Here is a 20,493-nt window from a genome sequence, read left to right on the forward strand (position 1 = left end):
CTTCCTGTCCTGTGGCGGTCCTCATGAGAGACAGTTAACTCTAATGAACTTATCCTCTGCAGCAGAGGTAACTCTGGGTCTTCCTTTCCTGTGGCGATCCTCATGAGAGACAGTTAACTCTAATGAACTTATCCTCTGCAGCAGAGGTAACTCTGGGTCTTCCTGTCCTGTAGCGGTCCTCATGAGAGACAGGTAACTCTAATGAACTCATCCTCTGCAGCAGAGGTAACTCTGGGTCTTCCTGTCCTGTGGCGGTCCTCATGAGAGACAGTTAACTCTAATGAACTTATCCTCTGCAGCAGAGGTAACTCTGGGTCTTCCTGTCCTGTAGCGGTCCTCATGAGAGACAGGTAACTCTAATGAACTCATCCTCTGCAGCAGAGGTAACTCTGGGTCTTCCTGTCCTGTAGCGGTCCTCATGAGAGACAGGTAACTCTAATGAACTCATCCTCTGCAGCAGAGGTAACTCTGGGTCTTCCTGTCCTGTGGCGGTCCTCATGAGAGACAGTTAACTCTAATGAACTCATCCTCTGCAGCAGAGGTAACTCTGGGTCTTCCTTTCCTGTGGCGGTCCTCATGAGAGACAGTTAACTCTAATGAACTTATCCTCTGCAGCAGAGTTAACTCTGGGTCTTCCTGTCCTGTAGCGGTCCTCATGAGAGACAGTTAACTCTAATGAACTCATCCTCTAAAAGCAGAGGTAACTCTGGGTCTTCCTGTCCTGTGGCGGTCCTCATGAGAGACAGTTAACTCTAATGAACTCATCCTCTGCAGCAGAGGTAACTCTGGGTCTTCCTGTCCTGTGGCGGTCCTCATGAGAGACAGTTAACTCTAATGAACTCATCCTCTGCAGCAGAGGTAACTCTGGGTCTTCCTGTCCTGTGGCGGTCCTCATGAGAGACAGTTAACTCTAATGAACTCATCCTCTAAAAGCAGAGGTAACTCTGGGTCTTCCTGTCCTGTGGCGGTCCTCATGAGAGACAGTTAACTCTAATGAACTTATCCTCTGCAGCAGAGTTAACTCTGGGTCTTCCTGTCCTGTAGCGGTCCTCATGAGAGACAGTTAACTCTAATGAACTCATCCTCTAAAAGCAGAGGTAACTCTGGGTCTTCCTGTCCTGTGGCGGTCCTCATGAGAGACAGTTAACTCTAATGAACGTATCTTCTGCAGCAGAGGTAACTCTGGGTCTTCCTGTCCTGTAGCGGTCCTCATGAGAGACAGTTAACTCTAATGAACTTATCCTCTGCAGCAGAGGTAACTCTGGGTCTTCCTGTCCTGTAGCGGTCCTCATGAGAGACAGTTAACTCTAATGAATGTATCCTCTAAAAGCAGAGGTAATTCTGGGTCTTCCTGTCCTGTAGCGGTCCTCATGAGAGACAGTTAACTCTAATGAACTTATCCTCTGCAGCAGAGTTAACTCTGGGTCTTCCTGTCCTGTAGAGGTCCTCATGAGAGACAGTTAACTCTAATGAACTCATCCTCTAAAAGCAGAGGTAACTCTGGGTCTTCCTGTCCTGTGGCGGTCCTCATGAGAGACAGTTAACTCTAATGAACTCATCCTCTGCAGCAGAGGTAACTCTGGGTCTTCCTGTCCTGTGGCGGTCCTCATGAGAGACAGTTAACTCTAATGAACTTATCCTCTGCAGCAGAGGTAACTCTGGGTCTTCCTGTCCTGTGGCGGTCCTCATGAGAGACAGTTAACTCTATTGAACTAATCCTCTGCAGCAGAGGTAACTCTGGGTCTTCCTTTCCTGTGACGGTCCTCATGAGAGACAGTTAACTCTAATGAACTCATCCTCTGCAGCAGAGGTAACTCTGGGTCTTCCTTTCCTGTGACGGTCCTCATGAGAGACAGTTAACTCTAATGAACTCATCCTCTGCAGCAGAGGTAACTCTGGGTCTTCCTGTCCTGTGGCGGTCCTCATGAGAGACAGTTAACTCTAATGAACTCATCCTCTGCAGCAGAGGTAACTCTGGGTCTTCCTTTCCTGTGGCGGTCCTCATGAGAGACAGTTAACTCTAATGAACGTATCCTCTGCAGCAGAGTTAACTCTGGGTCTTCCTGTCCTGTAGCGGTCCTCATGAGAGACAGTTAACTCTAATGAACGTATCCTCTAAAAGCAGAGGTAACTCTGGGTCTTCCTGTCCTGTGGCGGTCCTCATGAGAGACAGTTAACTCTAATGAACTTATCCTCTGCAGCAGAGGTAACTCTGGGTCTTCCTGTCCTGTGGCGGTCCTCATGAGAGACAGTTAACACTAATGAACTTCTCCTCTAAAGCAGAGGTAACTCTGGGTCTTCCTGTCCTGTGGCGGTCCTCATGAGAGACAGTTAACACTAATGAACGTATCCTCTAAAAGCAGAGGTAACTCTGGGTCTTCCTGTCCTGTGGCGGTCCTCATGAGAGACAGTTAACTCTAATGAACGTATCCTCTAAAAGCAGAGGTAACTCTGGGTCTTCCTGTCCTGTAGCGGTCCTCATGAGAGACAGTTAACTCTAATGAACGTATCCTCTAAAAGCAGAGGTAACTCTGGGTCTTCCTTTCCTGTGGCGGTCCTCATGAGAGACAGTTAACTCTAATGAACTCATCCTCTAAAAGCAGAGGTAACTCTGGGTCTTCCTTTCCTGTGGCGGTCCTCATGAGAGACAGTTAACGCTAATGAATGTATCCTCTAAAAGCAGAGGTAACTCTGGGTCTTCCTTTCCTGTGGCGGTCCTCATGAGAGACAGTTAACTCTAATGAACTTATCCTCTGCAGCAGAGGTAACTCTGGGTCTTCCTGTCCTGTGGCGGTCCTCATGGGAGACAGTTAACTCTAATGAACTTATCCTCTGCAGCAGAGGTAACTCTGGGTCTTCCTGTCCTGTGGCGGTCCTCATGAGAGACAGTTAACTCTAATGAACTTATCCTCTGCAGCAGAGGTAACTCTGGGTCTTCCTGTCCTGTGGCGGTCCTCATGAGAGACAGTTAACTCTAATGAACTTATCCTCTGCAGCAGAGGTAACTCTGGGTCTTCCTGTCCTGTAGCGGTCCTCATGAGAGACAGTTAACTCTAATGAACTCATCTTCTGCAGCAGAGGTAACTCTGGGTCTTCCTGTCCTGTGGCGGTCCTCATGAGAGACAGTTAACTCTAATGAACTCATCCTCTGCAGCAGAGGTAACTCTGGGTCTTCCTGTCCTGTGACGGTCCTCATGAGAGACAGTTAACTCTAATGAACTTATCCTCTGCAGCAGAGGTAACTCTGGGTCTTCCTTTCCTGTGGCGGTCCTCATGAGAGACAGTTAACTCTAATGAACTTATCCTCTGCAGCAGAGGTAACTCTGGGTCTTCCTGTCCTGTGGCGGTCCTCATGAGAGACAGTTAACTCTAATGAACTTATCCTCTGCAGCAGAGGTAACTCTGGGTCTTCCTGTCCTGTAGCGGTCCTCATGAGAGACAGTTAACTCTAATGAACTTATCCTCTGCAGCAGAGGTAACTCTGGGTCTTCCTGTCCTGTAGCGGTCCTCATGAGAGACAGTTAACTCTAATGAACTTATCCTCTGCAGCAGAGGTAACTCTGGGTCTTCCTGTCCTGTGGCGGTCCTCATGAGAGACAGTTAACTCTAATGAACTTATCCTCTGCAGCAGAGGTAACTCTGGGTCTTCCTGTCCTGTGGCGGTCCTCATGAGAGACAGTTAACTCTAATGAACTTATCCTCTGCAGCAGAGGTAACTCTGGGTCTTCCTGTCCTGTTGCGGTCCTCATGAGAGACAGTTAACTCTAATGCACTTATCCTCTGCAGCAGAGGTAACTCTGGGTCTTCCTGTCCTGTGGCGGTCCTCATGAGAGACAGTTAACTCTAATGAACTTATCCTCTGCAGCAGAGGTAACTCTGGGTCTTCCTTTCCTGTGGCGGTCCTCATGAGAGACAGTTAACTCTAATGAACTTATCCTCTGCAGCAGAGGTAACTCTGGGTCTTCCTGTCCTGTAGCGGTCCTCATGAGAGACAGGTAACTCTAATGAACTCATCCTCTGCAGCAGAGGTAACTCTGGGTCTTCCTGTCCTGTGGCGGTCCTCATGAGAGACAGTTAACTCTAATGAACTTATCCTCTGCAGCAGAGGTAACTCTGGGTCTTCCTGTCCTGTAGCGGTCCTCATGAGAGACAGGTAACTCTAATGAACTCATCCTCTGCAGCAGAGGTAACTCTGGGTCTTCCTGTCCTGTGGCGGTCCTCATGAGAGACAGTTAACTCTAATGAACTCATCCTCTGCAGCAGAGGTAACTCTGGGTCTTCCTTTCCTGTGGCGGTCCTCATGAGAGACAGTTAACTCTAATGAACTTATCCTCTGCAGCAGAGTTAACTCTGGGTCTTCCTGTCCTGTAGCGGTCCTCATGAGAGACAGTTAACTCTAATGAACTCATCCTCTAAAAGCAGAGGTAACTCTGGGTCTTCCTGTCCTGTGGCGGTCCTCATGAGAGACAGTTAACTCTAATGAACTCATCCTCTGCAGCAGAGGTAACTCTGGGTCTTCCTGTCCTGTGGCGGTCCTCATGAGAGACAGTTAACTCTAATGAACTCATCCTCTGCAGCAGAGGTAACTCTGGGTCTTCCTGTCCTGTGGCGGTCCTCATGAGAGACAGTTAACTCTAATGAACTCATCCTCTAAAAGCAGAGGTAACTCTGGGTCTTCCTGTCCTGTGGCGGTCCTCATGAGAGACAGTTAACTCTAATGAACTTATCCTCTGCAGCAGAGTTAACTCTGGGTCTTCCTGTCCTGTAGCGGTCCTCATGAGAGACAGTTAACTCTAATGAACTCATCCTCTAAAAGCAGAGGTAACTCTGGGTCTTCCTGTCCTGTGGCGGTCCTCATGAGAGACAGTTAACTCTAATGAACGTATCTTCTGCAGCAGAGGTAACTCTGGGTCTTCCTGTCCTGTAGCGGTCCTCATGAGAGACAGTTAACTCTAATGAACTTATCCTCTGCAGCAGAGGTAACTCTGGGTCTTCCTGTCCTGTAGCGGTCCTCATGAGAGACAGTTAACTCTAATGAACTTATCCTCTGCAGCAGAGGTAACTCTGGGTCTTCCTGTCCTGTAGCGGTCCTCATGAGAGACAGTTAACTCTAATGAACTTATCCTCTGCAGCAGAGTTAACTCTGGGTCTTCCTGTCCTGTAGCGGTCCTCATGAGAGACAGTTAACTCATCCTCTAAAAGCAGAGGTAACTCTGGGTCTTCCTGTCCTGTGGCGGTCCTCATGAGAGACAGTTAACTCTAATGAACTCATCCTCTGCAGCAGAGGTAACTCTGGGTCTTCCTGTCCTGTGGCGGTCCTCATGAGAGACAGTTAACTCTAATGAACTCATCCTCTGCAGCAGAGGTAACTCTGGGTCTTCCTTTCCTGTGGCGGTCCTCATGAGAGACAGTTAACTCTAATGAACGTATCCTCTGCAGCAGAGTTAACTCTGGGTCTTCCTGTCCTGTAGCGGTCCTCATGAGAGACAGTTAACTCTAATGAACGTATCCTCTAAAAGCAGAGGTAACTCTGGGTCTTCCTGTCCTGTGGCGGTCCTCATGAGAGACAGTTAACTCTAATGAACTTATCCTCTGCAGCAGAGGTAACTCTGGGTCTTCCTGTCCTGTGGCGGTCCTCATGAGAGACAGTTAACACTAATGAACTTCTCCTCTAAAGCAGAGGTAACTCTGGGTCTTCCTGTCCTGTGGCGGTCCTCATGAGAGACAGTTAACACTAATGAACGTATCCTCTAAAAGCAGAGGTAACTCTGGGTCTTCCTGTCCTGTGGCGGTCCTCATGAGAGACAGTTAACTCTAATGAACGTATCCTCTAAAAGCAGAGGTAACTCTGGGTCTTCCTGTCCTGTAGCGGTCCTCATGAGAGACAGTTAACTCTAATGAACGTATCCTCTAAAAGCAGAGGTAACTCTGGGTCTTCCTTTCCTGTGGCGGTCCTCATGAGAGACAGTTAACTCTAATGAACTCATCCTCTAAAAGCAGAGGTAACTCTGGGTCTTCCTTTCCTGTGGCGGTCCTCATGAGAGACAGTTAACGCTAATGAATGTATCCTCTAAAAGCAGAGGTAACTCTGGGTCTTCCTTTCCTGTGGCGGTCCTCATGAGAGACAGTTAACTCTAATGAACTTATCCTCTGCAGCAGAGGTAACTCTGGGTCTTCCTGTCCTGTGGCGGTCCTCATGGGAGACAGTTAACTCTAATGAACTTATCCTCTGCAGCAGAGGTAACTCTGGGTCTTCCTGTCCTGTGGCGGTCCTCATGAGAGACAGTTAACTCTAATGAACTTATCCTCTGCAGCAGAGGTAACTCTGGGTCTTCCTGTCCTGTGGCGGTCCTCATGAGAGACAGTTAACTCTAATGAACTTATCCTCTGCAGCAGAGGTAACTCTGGGTCTTCCTGTCCTGTAGCGGTCCTCATGAGAGACAGTTAACTCTAATGAACTCATCTTCTGCAGCAGAGGTAACTCTGGGTCTTCCTGTCCTGTGGCGGTCCTCATGAGAGACAGTTAACTCTAATGAACTCATCCTCTGCAGCAGAGGTAACTCTGGGTCTTCCTGTCCTGTGACGGTCCTCATGAGAGACAGTTAACTCTAATGAACTTATCCTCTGCAGCAGAGGTAACTCTGGGTCTTCCTTTCCTGTGGCGGTCCTCATGAGAGACAGTTAACTCTAATGAACTTATCCTCTGCAGCAGAGGTAACTCTGGGTCTTCCTGTCCTGTGGCGGTCCTCATGAGAGACAGTTAACTCTAATGAACTTATCCTCTGCAGCAGAGGTAACTCTGGGTCTTCCTGTCCTGTAGCGGTCCTCATGAGAGACAGTTAACTCTAATGAACTTATCCTCTGCAGCAGAGGTAACTCTGGGTCTTCCTGTCCTGTAGCGGTCCTCATGAGAGACAGTTAACTCTAATGAACTTATCCTCTGCAGCAGAGGTAACTCTGGGTCTTCCTGTCCTGTGGCGGTCCTCATGAGAGACAGTTAACTCTAATGAACTTATCCTCTGCAGCAGAGGTAACTCTGGGTCTTCCTGTCCTGTGGCGGTCCTCATGAGAGACAGTTAACTCTAATGAACTTATCCTCTGCAGCAGAGGTAACTCTGGGTCTTCCTGTCCTGTTGCGGTCCTCATGAGAGACAGTTAACTCTAATGCACTTATCCTCTGCAGCAGAGGTAACTCTGGGTCTTCCTGTCCTGTGGCGGTCCTCATGAGAGACAGTTAACTCTAATGAACTTATCCTCTGCAGCAGAGGTAACTCTGGGTCTTCCTTTCCTGTGGCGGTCCTCATGAGAGACAGTTAACTCTAATGAACTTATCCTCTGCAGCAGAGGTAACTCTGGGTCTTCCTGTCCTGTAGCGGTCCTCATGAGAGACAGGTAACTCTAATGAACTCATCCTCTGCAGCAGAGGTAACTCTGGGTCTTCCTGTCCTGTGGCGGTCCTCATGAGAGACAGTTAACTCTAATGAACTTATCCTCTGCAGCAGAGGTAACTCTGGGTCTTCCTGTCCTGTAGCGGTCCTCATGAGAGACAGGTAACTCTAATGAACTCATCCTCTGCAGCAGAGGTAACTCTGGGTCTTCCTGTCCTGTGGCGGTCCTCATGAGAGACAGTTAACTCTAATGAACTCATCCTCTGCAGCAGAGGTAACTCTGGGTCTTCCTTTCCTGTGGCGGTCCTCATGAGAGACAGTTAACTCTAATGAACTTATCCTCTGCAGCAGAGTTAACTCTGGGTCTTCCTGTCCTGTAGCGGTCCTCATGAGAGACAGTTAACTCTAATGAACTCATCCTCTAAAAGCAGAGGTAACTCTGGGTCTTCCTGTCCTGTGGCGGTCCTCATGAGAGACAGTTAACTCTAATGAACTCATCCTCTGCAGCAGAGGTAACTCTGGGTCTTCCTGTCCTGTGGCGGTCCTCATGAGAGACAGTTAACTCTAATGAACTCATCCTCTGCAGCAGAGGTAACTCTGGGTCTTCCTGTCCTGTGGCGGTCCTCATGAGAGACAGTTAACTCTAATGAACTCATCCTCTAAAAGCAGAGGTAACTCTGGGTCTTCCTGTCCTGTGGCGGTCCTCATGAGAGACAGTTAACTCTAATGAACTTATCCTCTGCAGCAGAGTTAACTCTGGGTCTTCCTGTCCTGTAGCGGTCCTCATGAGAGACAGTTAACTCTAATGAACTCATCCTCTAAAAGCAGAGGTAACTCTGGGTCTTCCTGTCCTGTGGCGGTCCTCATGAGAGACAGTTAACTCTAATGAACGTATCTTCTGCAGCAGAGGTAACTCTGGGTCTTCCTGTCCTGTAGCGGTCCTCATGAGAGACAGTTAACTCTAATGAACTTATCCTCTGCAGCAGAGGTAACTCTGGGTCTTCCTGTCCTGTAGCGGTCCTCATGAGAGACAGTTAACTCTAATGAACTTATCCTCTGCAGCAGAGGTAACTCTGGGTCTTCCTGTCCTGTAGCGGTCCTCATGAGAGACAGTTAACTCTAATGAACTTATCCTCTGCAGCAGAGTTAACTCTGGGTCTTCCTGTCCTGTAGCGGTCCTCATGAGAGACAGTTAACTCATCCTCTAAAAGCAGAGGTAACTCTGGGTCTTCCTGTCCTGTGGCGGTCCTCATGAGAGACAGTTAACTCTAATGAACTCATCCTCTGCAGCAGAGGTAACTCTGGGTCTTCCTGTCCTGTGGCGGTCCTCATGAGAGACAGTTAACTCTAATGAACTCATCCTCTAAAAGCAGAGGTAACTCTGGGTCTTCCTGTCCTGTGGCGGTCCTCATGAGAGACAGTTAACTCTAATGAACTCATCCTCTAAAAGCAGAGGTAACTCTGGGTCTTCCTGTCCTGTGGCGGTCCTCATGAGAGACAGTTAACTCTAATGAACTTATCCTCTGCAGCAGAGTTAACTCTGGGTCTTCCTGTCCTGTAGCGGTCCTCATGAGAGACAGTTAACTCTAATGAACTCATCCTCTAAAAGCAGAGGTAACTCTGGGTCTTCCTGTCCTGTGGCGGTCCTCATGAGAGACAGTTAACTCTAATGAACGTATCTTCTGCAGCAGAGGTAACTCTGGGTCTTCCTGTCCTGTAGCGGTCCTCATGAGAGACAGTTAACTCTAATGAACTTATCCTCTGCAGCAGAGGTAACTCTGGGTCTTCCTGTCCTGTAGCGGTCCTCATGAGAGACAGTTAACTCTAATGAACTTATCCTCTGCAGCAGAGGTAACTCTGGGTCTTCCTGTCCTGTAGCGGTCCTCATGAGAGACAGTTAACTCTAATGAATGTATCCTCTAAAAGCAGAGGTAACTCTGGGTCTTCCTGTCCTGTAGCGGTCCTCATGAGAGACAGTTAACTCTAATGAACTTCTCCTCTACAGCAGAGGTAACTCTGGGTCTTCCTGTCCTGTAGCGGTCCTCATGAGAGACAGTTAACTCTAATGAACATATCCTCTAAAAGCAGAGGTAACTCTGGGTCTTCCATTCCTGTGGCGGTCCTCATGAGAGACAGTTAACTCTAATGAACATATCCTCTAAAAGCAGAGGTAACTCTGGGTCTTCCTGTCCTGTGGCGGTCCTCATGAGAGACAGTTAACTCTAATGACCTTATCCTCTGCAGCAGAGGTAACTCTGGGTCTTCCTGTCCTGTGGCGGTCCTCATGAGAGACAGTTAACTCTAATGACCTTATCCTCTGCAGCAGAGGTAACTCTGGGTCTTCCTGTCCTGTGGTGGTCCTCATGAGAGACAGTTAACTCTAATGACCTTATCCTCTGCAGCAGAGGTAACTCTGGGTCTTCCTGTCCTGTGGCGGTCCTCATGAGAGACAGTTAACTCTAATGACCTTATCCTCTAAAAGCAGAGGTAACTCTGGGTCTTCCTGTCCTGTGGCGGTCCTCATGAGAGACAGTTAACTCTAATGACCTTATCCTCTAAAAGCAGAGGTAACTCTGGGTCTTCCTGTCCTGTGGCGGTCCTCATGAGAGACAGGTAACTCTAATGAACTCATCCTCTAAAAGCAGAGGTAACTCTGGGTCTTCCTTTCCTGTGGCGGTCCTCATGAGAGACAGTTAACTCTAATGAACTCATCCTCTAAAAGCAGAGGTAACTCTGGGTCTTCCTGTCCTGTGGCGGTCCTCATGAGAGACAGTTAACTCTAATGACCTTATCCTCTAAAAGCAGAGGTAACTCTGGGTCTTCCTGTCCTGTGGCGGTCCTCATGAGAGACAGTTAACTCTAATGACCTTATCGTCTGCAGCAGAGGTAACTCTGGGTCTTCCTGTCCTGTGGCGGTCCTCAGTTTCATCACAGCACTTTGATGGTTTTTGCGTCGTCACTTGAAGAAACTTTCAAAGTTCTTAATATGTTCCGTATTGACTGATCTTCATGTCTTAAAGTAATGATGGACTGTCATTTCTCTTTGCTTGTTTGAGCTGTTCTTGCCATAATATGGACTTGGTATTTTACCAAATAGGCCTATCTTCTGTATACCACCTCCAGCCCATTGCCCTTTATGTTTGTGAGGTCCGGGGTCCGCTCACCAACCAAGATTTCACAAAAATGAGACAAACACCACTGCAGAACAACGTAAAACACCAAATAATGCATGCAAAGCAGAATTAGGCCAATACCCGCTAATTATCAAAATCCAGAAAAGAGCTGTTAAATTCTACAACCAACTAAAAGGAAGCGATTCCCAGAATACCTGACCACAGTGACTGACCCAAAATGAAGGAAAGCTTTGACTACATACAGACTCAGTGAGCATAGCCTTGCTATTGAGAGAGGCAGCCGTAGGCAGACCTGGCTCTCAAGAGAAGACAGGCTATGTGCACACTGCCCACAAAATGAGGTGGAAACTGAGCTGCACTTCCTAACCCCCTGCCAAATGTATGAACATATTAGAGACACATACCAAAACACACCCAGTTTTGATAAACTCCCATATCTACTGGGTGAAATTAAACAGTGTGCCATCACAGCAGCAAGATTTGTGACCTGTTGCCACGAGAAAAGGGCAACCAGTGAAGAACAAACACCATTATAAATACAACCCATATTTATGCTTATTTATTTTATATTGTGTCCTTTAACCATTTGTACATTGTTAAAAAACTGTATATATATAATATGACATGTGTGATGTCTTTATTGTTTTGAAACTTCTGTATGTGTGATGTTTACTGTTAATTTTTATTGTTTATTTCACTTTATATATTCACTTTATATATTATCTACCTCACTTGCTTTGGCAATGTTAACACATGTTTCCCATGCCAATAAAGCCCTTGAATTGAAATGAAATGAAATTGAGAGAGAGAGAGAGAGAGAGAGAGATGGTGGATAACTGGGGCCCAGTGTAAAGTGTGTGGTTGAGGGCTTTAAGGCTCTGTTTTAGTGTAATCGTGTTATTACAGTCTCTCTGTGCCACAGCACTCAACTCAGCCTAGAGCACAAATTACAACCTCTATACACACACACACACACACACACACACACACACACACACACACGTAATAGCGGTGAGGAGAGGAGACGCTGTCCGTTCTGAACGCTGAAGTTCTATTACTTAATGTGACCAACGGAACGAGGGACAGAGAGGACAAAAGACAGAGATTACACACTTCATCTAGGACGGAGGGACAGAGAGGACAAAAGACAGAGATTACACACTTCATCTAGGACGGAGGGACAGAGAGGACAAAAGACAGAGATTACACACTTCATCTAGGACGGAGGGACAGAGAGGACAAAAGACAGAGATTACACACTTCATCTAGGACGGAGGGACAGAGAGGACAAAAGACAGAGATTACACACTTCATCTAGGACGGAGGGACAGAGAGGACAAAAGACAGAGATTACACACTTCATCTAGGACGGAGGGACAGAGAGGACAAAAGACAGAGATTACACACTTCATCTAGGACGGAGGGACAGAGAGGACAAAAGACAGAGATTACACACTTCATCTAGGACGGAGGGACAGAGAGGACAAAAGACAGAGATTACACACTTCATCTAGGACGGAGGGACAGAGAGGACAAAAGACAGAGATTACACACTTCATCTAGGACGGACGGACAGAGAGGACAAAAGACAGAGATTACACACTTCATCTAGGACGGAGGGACAGAGAGGACAAAAGACAGAGATTACACACTTCATCTAGGACGGAGGGACAGAGAGGACAAAAGACAGAGATTACACACTTCATCTAGGACGGAGGGACAGAGAGGACAAAAGACAGAGATTACACACTTCATCTAGGACGGAGGGAGAGAGAGATGAACACATCCACATGCTAAACCCTCTTCCTGACACACAAAGATTACACACTTCATCTAGGACGGACGGAGGGAGAGAGAGATGAACACATCCACATGCTAAACCCTCTTCCTGACACAAAGATTACACACTTCATCTAGGACGGAGGGAGAGAGAGATGAACACATCCACATGCTAAACCCTCTTCCTGACACAAAGATTACACACTTCATCTAGGACGGACGGAGGGAGAGAGAGATGAACACATCCACATGCTAAACCCTCTTCCTGACACAAAGATTACACACTTCATCTAGGACGGAGGGAGAGAGAGATGAACACATCCACATGCTAAACCCTCTTCCTGACACAAAGACAACCAACCACAGCAATTCCATCACACAAACACTAAACAGACAACAAACAAAAAACACACTCAAAGAAAAAGCAACACACACACATGAACACGGTTAACGCTATTTCTAACCCTAACCCTGACCCTGACCCTAACCCTGACCCTATTCTGTATAGGAGTAAACTAAGCCATCTGGGTTGATGACTCAGTGGTCAGACAGCAGAATATGGCTTTAAGAGAAGGAATGTACAGAGACCTATGTTTTGATCTTGTCCATAAACATGCTGCTCACAGGCCCATGAACACACAGACACACAGACACACACACACAGACACACACACACACACACACACACACACACACACACACACACACACACACACACACACACACACACACACACACACACACACACACACACACACACACACACGCACGCAAATGTACACAGTAACTAATGGCTGGGGTAGGGAGGGGCAGAGTGTATGCCTGTGTGTGTTTGTTGTTTTAATGATTCAGCAGGAAGAATGCTAACGAGGCACCATCTCTAACGAGCTGCAGCTAATGAGTGTCTGGTCCCCATGGAAACGAATATACAGAATATACCTACCGGAAGGAGCCCCGCCTCCTGACACGCCCCTCTTTTTCAGCTCCGCCCCCCGCAGAGGTGGACACCTGGGACAGATCTGAATCTGGGAGACATTCTATCATCACAACACAGACAATATCATCATCATCATCATCATCATCATCATCACCATCATCATCATCATCACCACCACCATCACCACCACCACCATCATCATCATCATCATCAAAAACAAACTAACTAACTAGTGTGTGTGTGTGTGTGTGTGTGTGTGTGTGTGTGTGTGCTCAGGTGGACACGGACTGACAGGTAAACTGAGCCAGTGACGGATGTTGTTGTGGAGGATTCTGTCACCATGAACATCTCATCCTTCATGCAGGACCCCTTGGTATCAGACGGATGTAGCTACTGACCTCTCTGTCTCCCAGCTACTGACCTCTCTGTCTCCCAGCTACTGACCTCTCTGTCTCCCAGCTACTGACCTCTCTGTCTCCCAGCTACTGACCTCTCTGTCTCCCAGCTACTGACCTCTCTGTCTCCCAGCTACTGACCTCTCTGTCTCCCAGCTACTGACCTCTCTGTCTCCCAGCTACTGACCTCTCTGTCTCCCAGCTACTGACCTCTCTGTCTCCCAGCTACTGACCTCTCTGTCTCCCAGCTACTGACCTCTCTGTCTCCCAGCTACTGACCTCTCTGTCTCCCGTTCCATGTACTAGAATGCTGCTGTTGGTGAGGACATTCTCACCTTTACTGTTAAGGCGAGGCTACAAGTTCTATCAACAAAATATAATGTAGCACTCTGGTACCCTGCAAACCATGACCTATTCTGTATTCTAGTCAAATGTAATGGAGTCTGTTTCAGCTGTCGTGGTCAGCCTAGCTGTTTGGAGAAGGAGGTTCTTCCTGTTTCAGCTGTCGTGGGCAGCCTAGCTGTTTGGAGAATGAGGTACTAATCTGTTGCAGCTGTCGTGGTCAGTCTAGCTGTTTGGAGAAGGAGGTACTTCCTGTTGCAGCTGTCGTGGTCAGCCTAGCTGTTTGGAGAAGGAGGTACTTCCTGTTGCAGCTGTCGTGGGCAGCCTAGCTGTTTGGAGAAGGAGGTACTAATCTGTTGCAGCTGTCGTGGTCAGTCTAGCTGTTTGGAGAAGGAGGTACTAATCTGTTGCAGCTGTCGTGGTCAGCCTAGCTGTTTGGAGAAGGAGGTACTTCCTGTTGCAGCTGTCGTGGTCAGTCTAGCTGTTTGGAGAAGGAGGTACTTCCTGTTGCAGCTGTCGTGGTCAGCCTAGCTGTTTGGAGAATGAGGTACTTCTCTGTTTCAGCTGTCGTGGTCAGTCTAGCTGTTTGGAGGAGGAGGTACTTCTCTGTTTCAGCTGTCAGGGGAAGTCTAGCTGTTTGGAGAAGGAGGTACTGTTCTGTTTCAGCTGTCGGGGGAAGTCTAGCTGTTTGGAGAAGGAGGTACTTCCTGTTGCAGCTGTCGTGGTCAGCCTAGTTGTTGGAGGAGGTACTTCTCTGTTTCAGCTGTCGGGGGCAGTCTAGCTGTTTGGAGAAGGAGGTACTTCCTGTTTCAGCTGTCGGGGGAAGTCTAGCTGTTTGGAGAAGGAGGTACTTCCTGTTTCAGCTGTCGGGGGAAGTCTAGCTGTTTGGAGAAGGAGGTACTTCCTGTTTCAGCTGTCGGGGGAAGTCTAGCTGTTTGGAGAAGGAGGTACTTCCTGTTTCAGCTGTCGGGGGAAGTCTAGCTGTTTGGAGAAGGAGGTACTTCCTGTTTCAGCTGTCGGGGGAAGTCTAGCTGTTTGGAGAAGGAGGTACTTCCTGTTCCCTTCATGCATACAGGGACCTTTGAAATGTTTGGATCCTTTTTTTTGTACATTTGATTGTTGGATTCAATAAAATATGTCATTTGTGTGTTTGTGTGTGTACCTGTAGCCATCAATCGGAACTCCTCCGCCAGGCTGCTGAGAGCCTGTGTGTCTATGTCCTGCTCCAGGTCAGGGTCCTCACAGCCGGTCTGGTCCACGAGACAGACGTCCAGGATCTCCTTAGCCGCTCGAGACAGAGGACGGGACACGGGATGGGACATGGTGCCAGAGACAGGGCGAGACAGAGCACTGGTAGGACGGGAGGACAGCCTTGGAGTAGATCTACCTGAAACACCAGTAAGACATGTAATGGATGGACGGACGGACAGACAGACAGAGAGGAGGAAGTGTGATTAGCACAACACCAAATAACCAGGAAGTAGTAGAGAACATAGGTAGAGGTGGGAGGAAAAGAAAGGAGAAGAGAGACGAGAGATATAGAGAGAGACAGATAATGAAAGGATGCAGGAGAAAGCAAGTGAGACAGAATGAGAGAGGGGGAGAAAGAGGTAGAAGTCTATATAATCACTGGTGTTTTATCTCTCTCTACTGCAGTGTCTATATAATCACTGGTGTTTTATCTCTCTACTACAGTGTCTATATAATCACTGGTGTTTTATCTCTCTACTGCAGTGTCTATATAATCACTGGTGTTTTATCTCTCTCTACTACAGTGTCTATATAATCACTGGTGTTTTATCTCTCTACTGCAGTGTCTATATAATCACAGGTGTTTTATCTCTCTACTACAGTGTCTATATAATCACTGGTGTTTTATCTCTCTACTGCAGTGTCTATATAATCACTGGTGTTTTATCTCTCTACTACAGTGTCTATATAATCACTGGTGTTTTATCTCTCTCTACTGCAGTGTCTGTATAATCACTGGTGTTTTATCTCTCTACTGCAGTGTCTATATAATCACTGGTGTTTTATCTCTCTACTACAGTGTCTATATAATCACTGGTGTTTTATCTCTCTACTACAGTGTCTATATAATCACTGGTGTTTTATCTCTCTCTACTGCAGTGTCTGTATAATCACTGGTGTTTTATCTCTCTCTACTGCAGTGTCTATATAATCACTGGTGTTTTATCTCTCTCTGCTGCAGTGTATATAATCACTGGTGTTTTATCTCTCTCTACTGCAGTGTCTATATAATCACTGGTGTTTTATCTCTCTCTACTGCAGTGTCTATATAATCACTGGTGTTTTATCTCTCTACTGCAGTGTCTATATAATCACTGGTGTTTTATCTCTCTACTACAGTGTCTATATAATCACTGGTGTTTTATCTCTCTCTACTGCAGTGTCTGTATAATCACTGGTGTTTTATCTCTCTACTACAGTGTCTATATAATCACTGGTGTTTTATCTCTCTACTACAGTGTCTATATAATCACTGGTGTTTTATCTCTCTACTACAGTGTCTATATAATCACTGGTGTTTTATCTCTCTACTGCAGTGTCTATATAATCACTGGTGTTTTATCTCTTTACTAAAGTGTCTATATAATCACTGGTGTTTTATCTCTCTGCTGCAGTGTCTATATAATCACTGGTGTTTTATCTCTCTACTGCAGTGTCTGTATAATCACTGGTGTTTTATCTCTCTCTACTGCAGTGTCTATATAATCACTGGTGTTTTATCTCTCTACTGCAGTGTCTATATAATCACTGGTGTTTTATCTCTCTACTGCAGTGTCTATATAATCACTGGTGTTTTATCTCTCTACTGCAGTGTCTGTATAATCACTGGTGTTTTATCTCTCTCTACTACAGTGTCTATATAATCACTGGTGTTTTATCTCTCTCTACTGCAGTGTCTATATAATCACTGGTGTTTTATCTCTCTACTACAGTGTCTATATAATCACTGGTGTTTTATCTCTCTCTACTGCAGTGTCTATATAATCACTGGTGTTTTATCTCTCTCTACTGCAGTGTCTATATAATCACTGGTGTTTTATCTCTCTACTACAGTGTCTATATAATCACTGGTGTTTTATCTCTCTACTGCAGTGTCTATATAATCACTGGTGTTTTATCTCTCTACTACAGTGTCTATATAATCACTGGTGTTTTATCTCTCTCTACTGCAGTGTCTATATAATCACTGGTGTTTTATCTCTCTCTACTGCAGTGTCTATATAATCACTGGTGTTTTATCTCTCTACTACAGTGTCTATATAATCACTGGTGTTTTATCTCTCTACTACAGTGTCTATATAATCACTGGTGTTTTATCTCTCTCTACTGCAGTGTCTATATAATCACTGGTGTTTTATCTCTCTACTACAGTGTCTATATAATCACTGGTGTTTTATCTCTCTACTACAGTGTCTATATAATCACTGGTGTTTTATCTCTCTACTACAGTGTCTATATAATCACTGGTGTTTTATCTCTCTCTACTGCAGTGTCTATATAATCACTGGTGTTTTATCTCTCTACTGCAGTGTCTATATAATCACTGGTGTTTTATCTCTCTACTACAGTGTCTATATAATCACTGGTGTTTTATCTCTCTACTGCAGTGTCTATATAATCACTGGTGTTTTATCTCTCTCTACTACAGTGTCTATATAATCACTGGTGTTTTATCTCTCTCTACTACAGTGTCTATATAATCACTTGTGTTTTATCTCTCTACTGCAGTGTCTATATAATCACTGGTGTTTTATCTCTTTACTACAGTGTCTATATAATCACTGGTGTTTTATCTCTCTCTACTACAGTGTCTATATAATCACTGGTGTTTTATCTCTCTACTACAGTGTCTATATAATCACTGGTGTTTTATCTCTCTCTACTACAGTGTCTATATAATCACTGGTGTTTTATCTCTCTCTACTGCAGTGTCTATATAATCACTGGTGTTTTATCTCTCTCTACTACAGTGTCTATATAATCACTGGTGTTTTATCTCTCTACTGCAGTGTCTATATAATCACTGGTGTTTTATCTCTTTACTACAGTGTCTATATAATCACTGGTGTTTTATCTCTCTCTACTACAGTGTCTATATAATCACTGGTGTTTTATCTCTCTACTACAGTGTCTATATAATCACTGGTGTTTTATCTCTCTCTACTACAGTGTCTATATAATCACTGGTGTTTTATCTCTCTCTACTGCAGTGTCTATATAATCACTGGTGTTTTATCTCTCTCTACTACAGTGTCTATATAATCACTGGTGTTTTATCTCTCTCTACTACAGTGTCTATATAATCACTGGTGTTTTATCTCTCTACTACACTGTCTATATAATCACTGGTGTTTTATCTCTCTCTACTGCAGTGTCTATATAATCACTGGTGTTTTATCTCTCTCTACTACAGTGTCTATATAATCACTGGTGTTTTATCTCTCTCTACTGCAGTGTCTATATAATCACTGGTGTTTTATCTCTCTCTACTACAGTGTCTATATAATCACTGGTGTTTTATCTCTCTCTACTGCAGTGTCTATATAATCACTGGTGTTTTATCTCTCTATTACAGTGTCTATATAATCACTGGTGTTTTATCTCTCTCTACTACAGTGTCTATATAATCACTGGTGTTTTATCTCTCTCTACTGCAGTGTCTATATAATCACTGGTGTTTTATCTCTCTACTACAGTGTCTATATAATCACTGGTGTTTTATCTCTCTCTACTGCAGTGTCTATATAATCACTGGTGTTTTATCTCTCTACTACAGTGTCTATATAATCACTGGTGTTTTATCTCTCTACTACAGTGTCTATATAATCACTGGTGTTTTATCTCTCTCTACTACAGTGTCTATATAATCACTGGTGTTTTATCTCTCTACTGCAGTGTCTATATAATCACTGGTGTTTTATCTCTCTACTACAGTGTCTATATAATCACTGGTGTTTTATCTCTCTACTACAGTGTCTATATAATCACTGGTGTTTTATCTCTCTCTACTGCAGTGTCTATATAATCACTGGTGTTTTATCTCTCTACTACAGTGTCTATATAATCACTGGTGTTTTATCTCTCTACTGCAGTGTCTATATAATCACTGGTGTTTTATCTCTCTACTACAGTGTCTATATAATCACTGGTGTTTTATCTCTCTCTACTGCAGTGTCTATATAATCACTGGTGTTTTATCTCTCTCTACTACAGTGTCTATATAATCACTGGTGTTTTATCTCTCTCTACTGCAGTGTCTATATAATCACTGGTGTTTTATCTCTCTCTACTACAGTGTCTATATAATCACTGGTGTTTTATCTCTCTCTACTGCAGTGTCTATATAATCACTGGTGTTTTATCTCTCTACTACAGTGTCTATATAATCACTGGTGTTTTATCTCTCTCTACTACAGTGTCTATATAATCACTGGTGTTTTATCTCTCTCTACTGCAGTGTCTATATAATCACTGGTGTTTTATCTCTCTACTACAGTGTCTATATAATCACTGGTGTTTTATCTCTCTCTACTGCTGTGTCTATATAATCACTGGTGTTTTATCTCTCTACTACAGTGTCTATATAATCACTGGTGTTTTATCTCTCTACTACAGTGTCTATATAATCACTGGTGTTTTATCTCTCTCTACTACAGTGTCTATATAATCACTGGTGTTTTATCTCTCTACTGCAGTGTCTATATAATCACTGGTGTTTTATCTCTCTACTACAGTGTCTATATAATCACTGGTGTTTTATCTCTCTACTACAGTGTCTATATAATCACTGGTGTTTTATCTCTCTCTACTGCAGTGTCTATATAATCACTGGTGTTTTATCTCTCTACTACAGTGTCTATATAATCACTGGTGTTTTATCTCTCTACTGCAGTGTCTATATAATCACTGGTGTTTTATCTCTCTCTACTGCAGTGTCTATATAATCACTGGTGTTTTATCTCTCTACTGCAGTGTCTATATAATCACTGGTGTTTTATCTCTCTACTGCAGTGTCTATATAATCACTGGTGTTTTATCTCTCTACTACAGTGTCTATATAATCACTGGTGTTTTATCTCTCTACTACAGTGTCTATATAATCACTGGTGTTTTATCTCTCTACTACAGTGTCTATATAATCACTGGTGTTTTATCTCTCTACTGCAGTGTCTATATAATCACTGGTGTTTTATCTCTTTACTAAAGTGTCTATATAATCACTGGTGTTTTATCTCTCTGCTGCAGTGTCTATATAATCACTGGTGTTTTATCTCTCTACTGCAGTGTCTGTATAATCACTGGTGTTTTATCTCTCTCTACTGCAGTGTCTATATAATCACTGGTGTTTTATCTCTCTACTGCAGTGTCTATATAATCACTGGTGTTTTATCTCTCTACTGCAGTGTCTATATAATCACTGGTGTTTTATCTCTCTACTGCAGTGTCTGTATAATCACTGGTGTTTTATCTCTCTCTACTACAGTGTC

General features: G+C 44.8%; 1 protein-coding gene and 1 long non-coding RNA gene across 2 annotated transcripts in view; both read right to left on the reverse strand.

The window, feature by feature from the left end:
• Positions 1 to 20,493, reverse strand: part of LOC149972428 (uncharacterized) — a 503,925-nt gene that overhangs the window by 296,190 nt on the left and 187,242 nt on the right. The window lies entirely within an intron of this gene.
• The window catches only part of zbbx (zinc finger, B-box domain containing), a 121,259-nt gene that overhangs the window by 8,592 nt on the left and 92,174 nt on the right, over positions 1 to 20,493 (reverse strand). Inside the window, exons 18-19 of the mRNA XM_036961521.2 lie at positions 15,138 to 15,362; positions 13,245 to 13,326 (exon numbers count right to left, since the gene is read on the reverse strand). Coding sequence (XP_036817416.2) covers positions 13,245 to 13,326; positions 15,138 to 15,362 — 307 coding nt within the window. The remainder of the gene's footprint in view (positions 1 to 13,244; positions 13,327 to 15,137; positions 15,363 to 20,493) is intronic.

This window comes from Oncorhynchus mykiss, chromosome 24 (genome assembly GCF_057628025.1).
Source record: "Oncorhynchus mykiss isolate SJ-2025 chromosome 24, ASM5762802v1, whole genome shotgun sequence".
Lineage (NCBI taxonomy): Eukaryota > Metazoa > Chordata > Actinopteri > Salmoniformes > Salmonidae > Oncorhynchus > Oncorhynchus mykiss.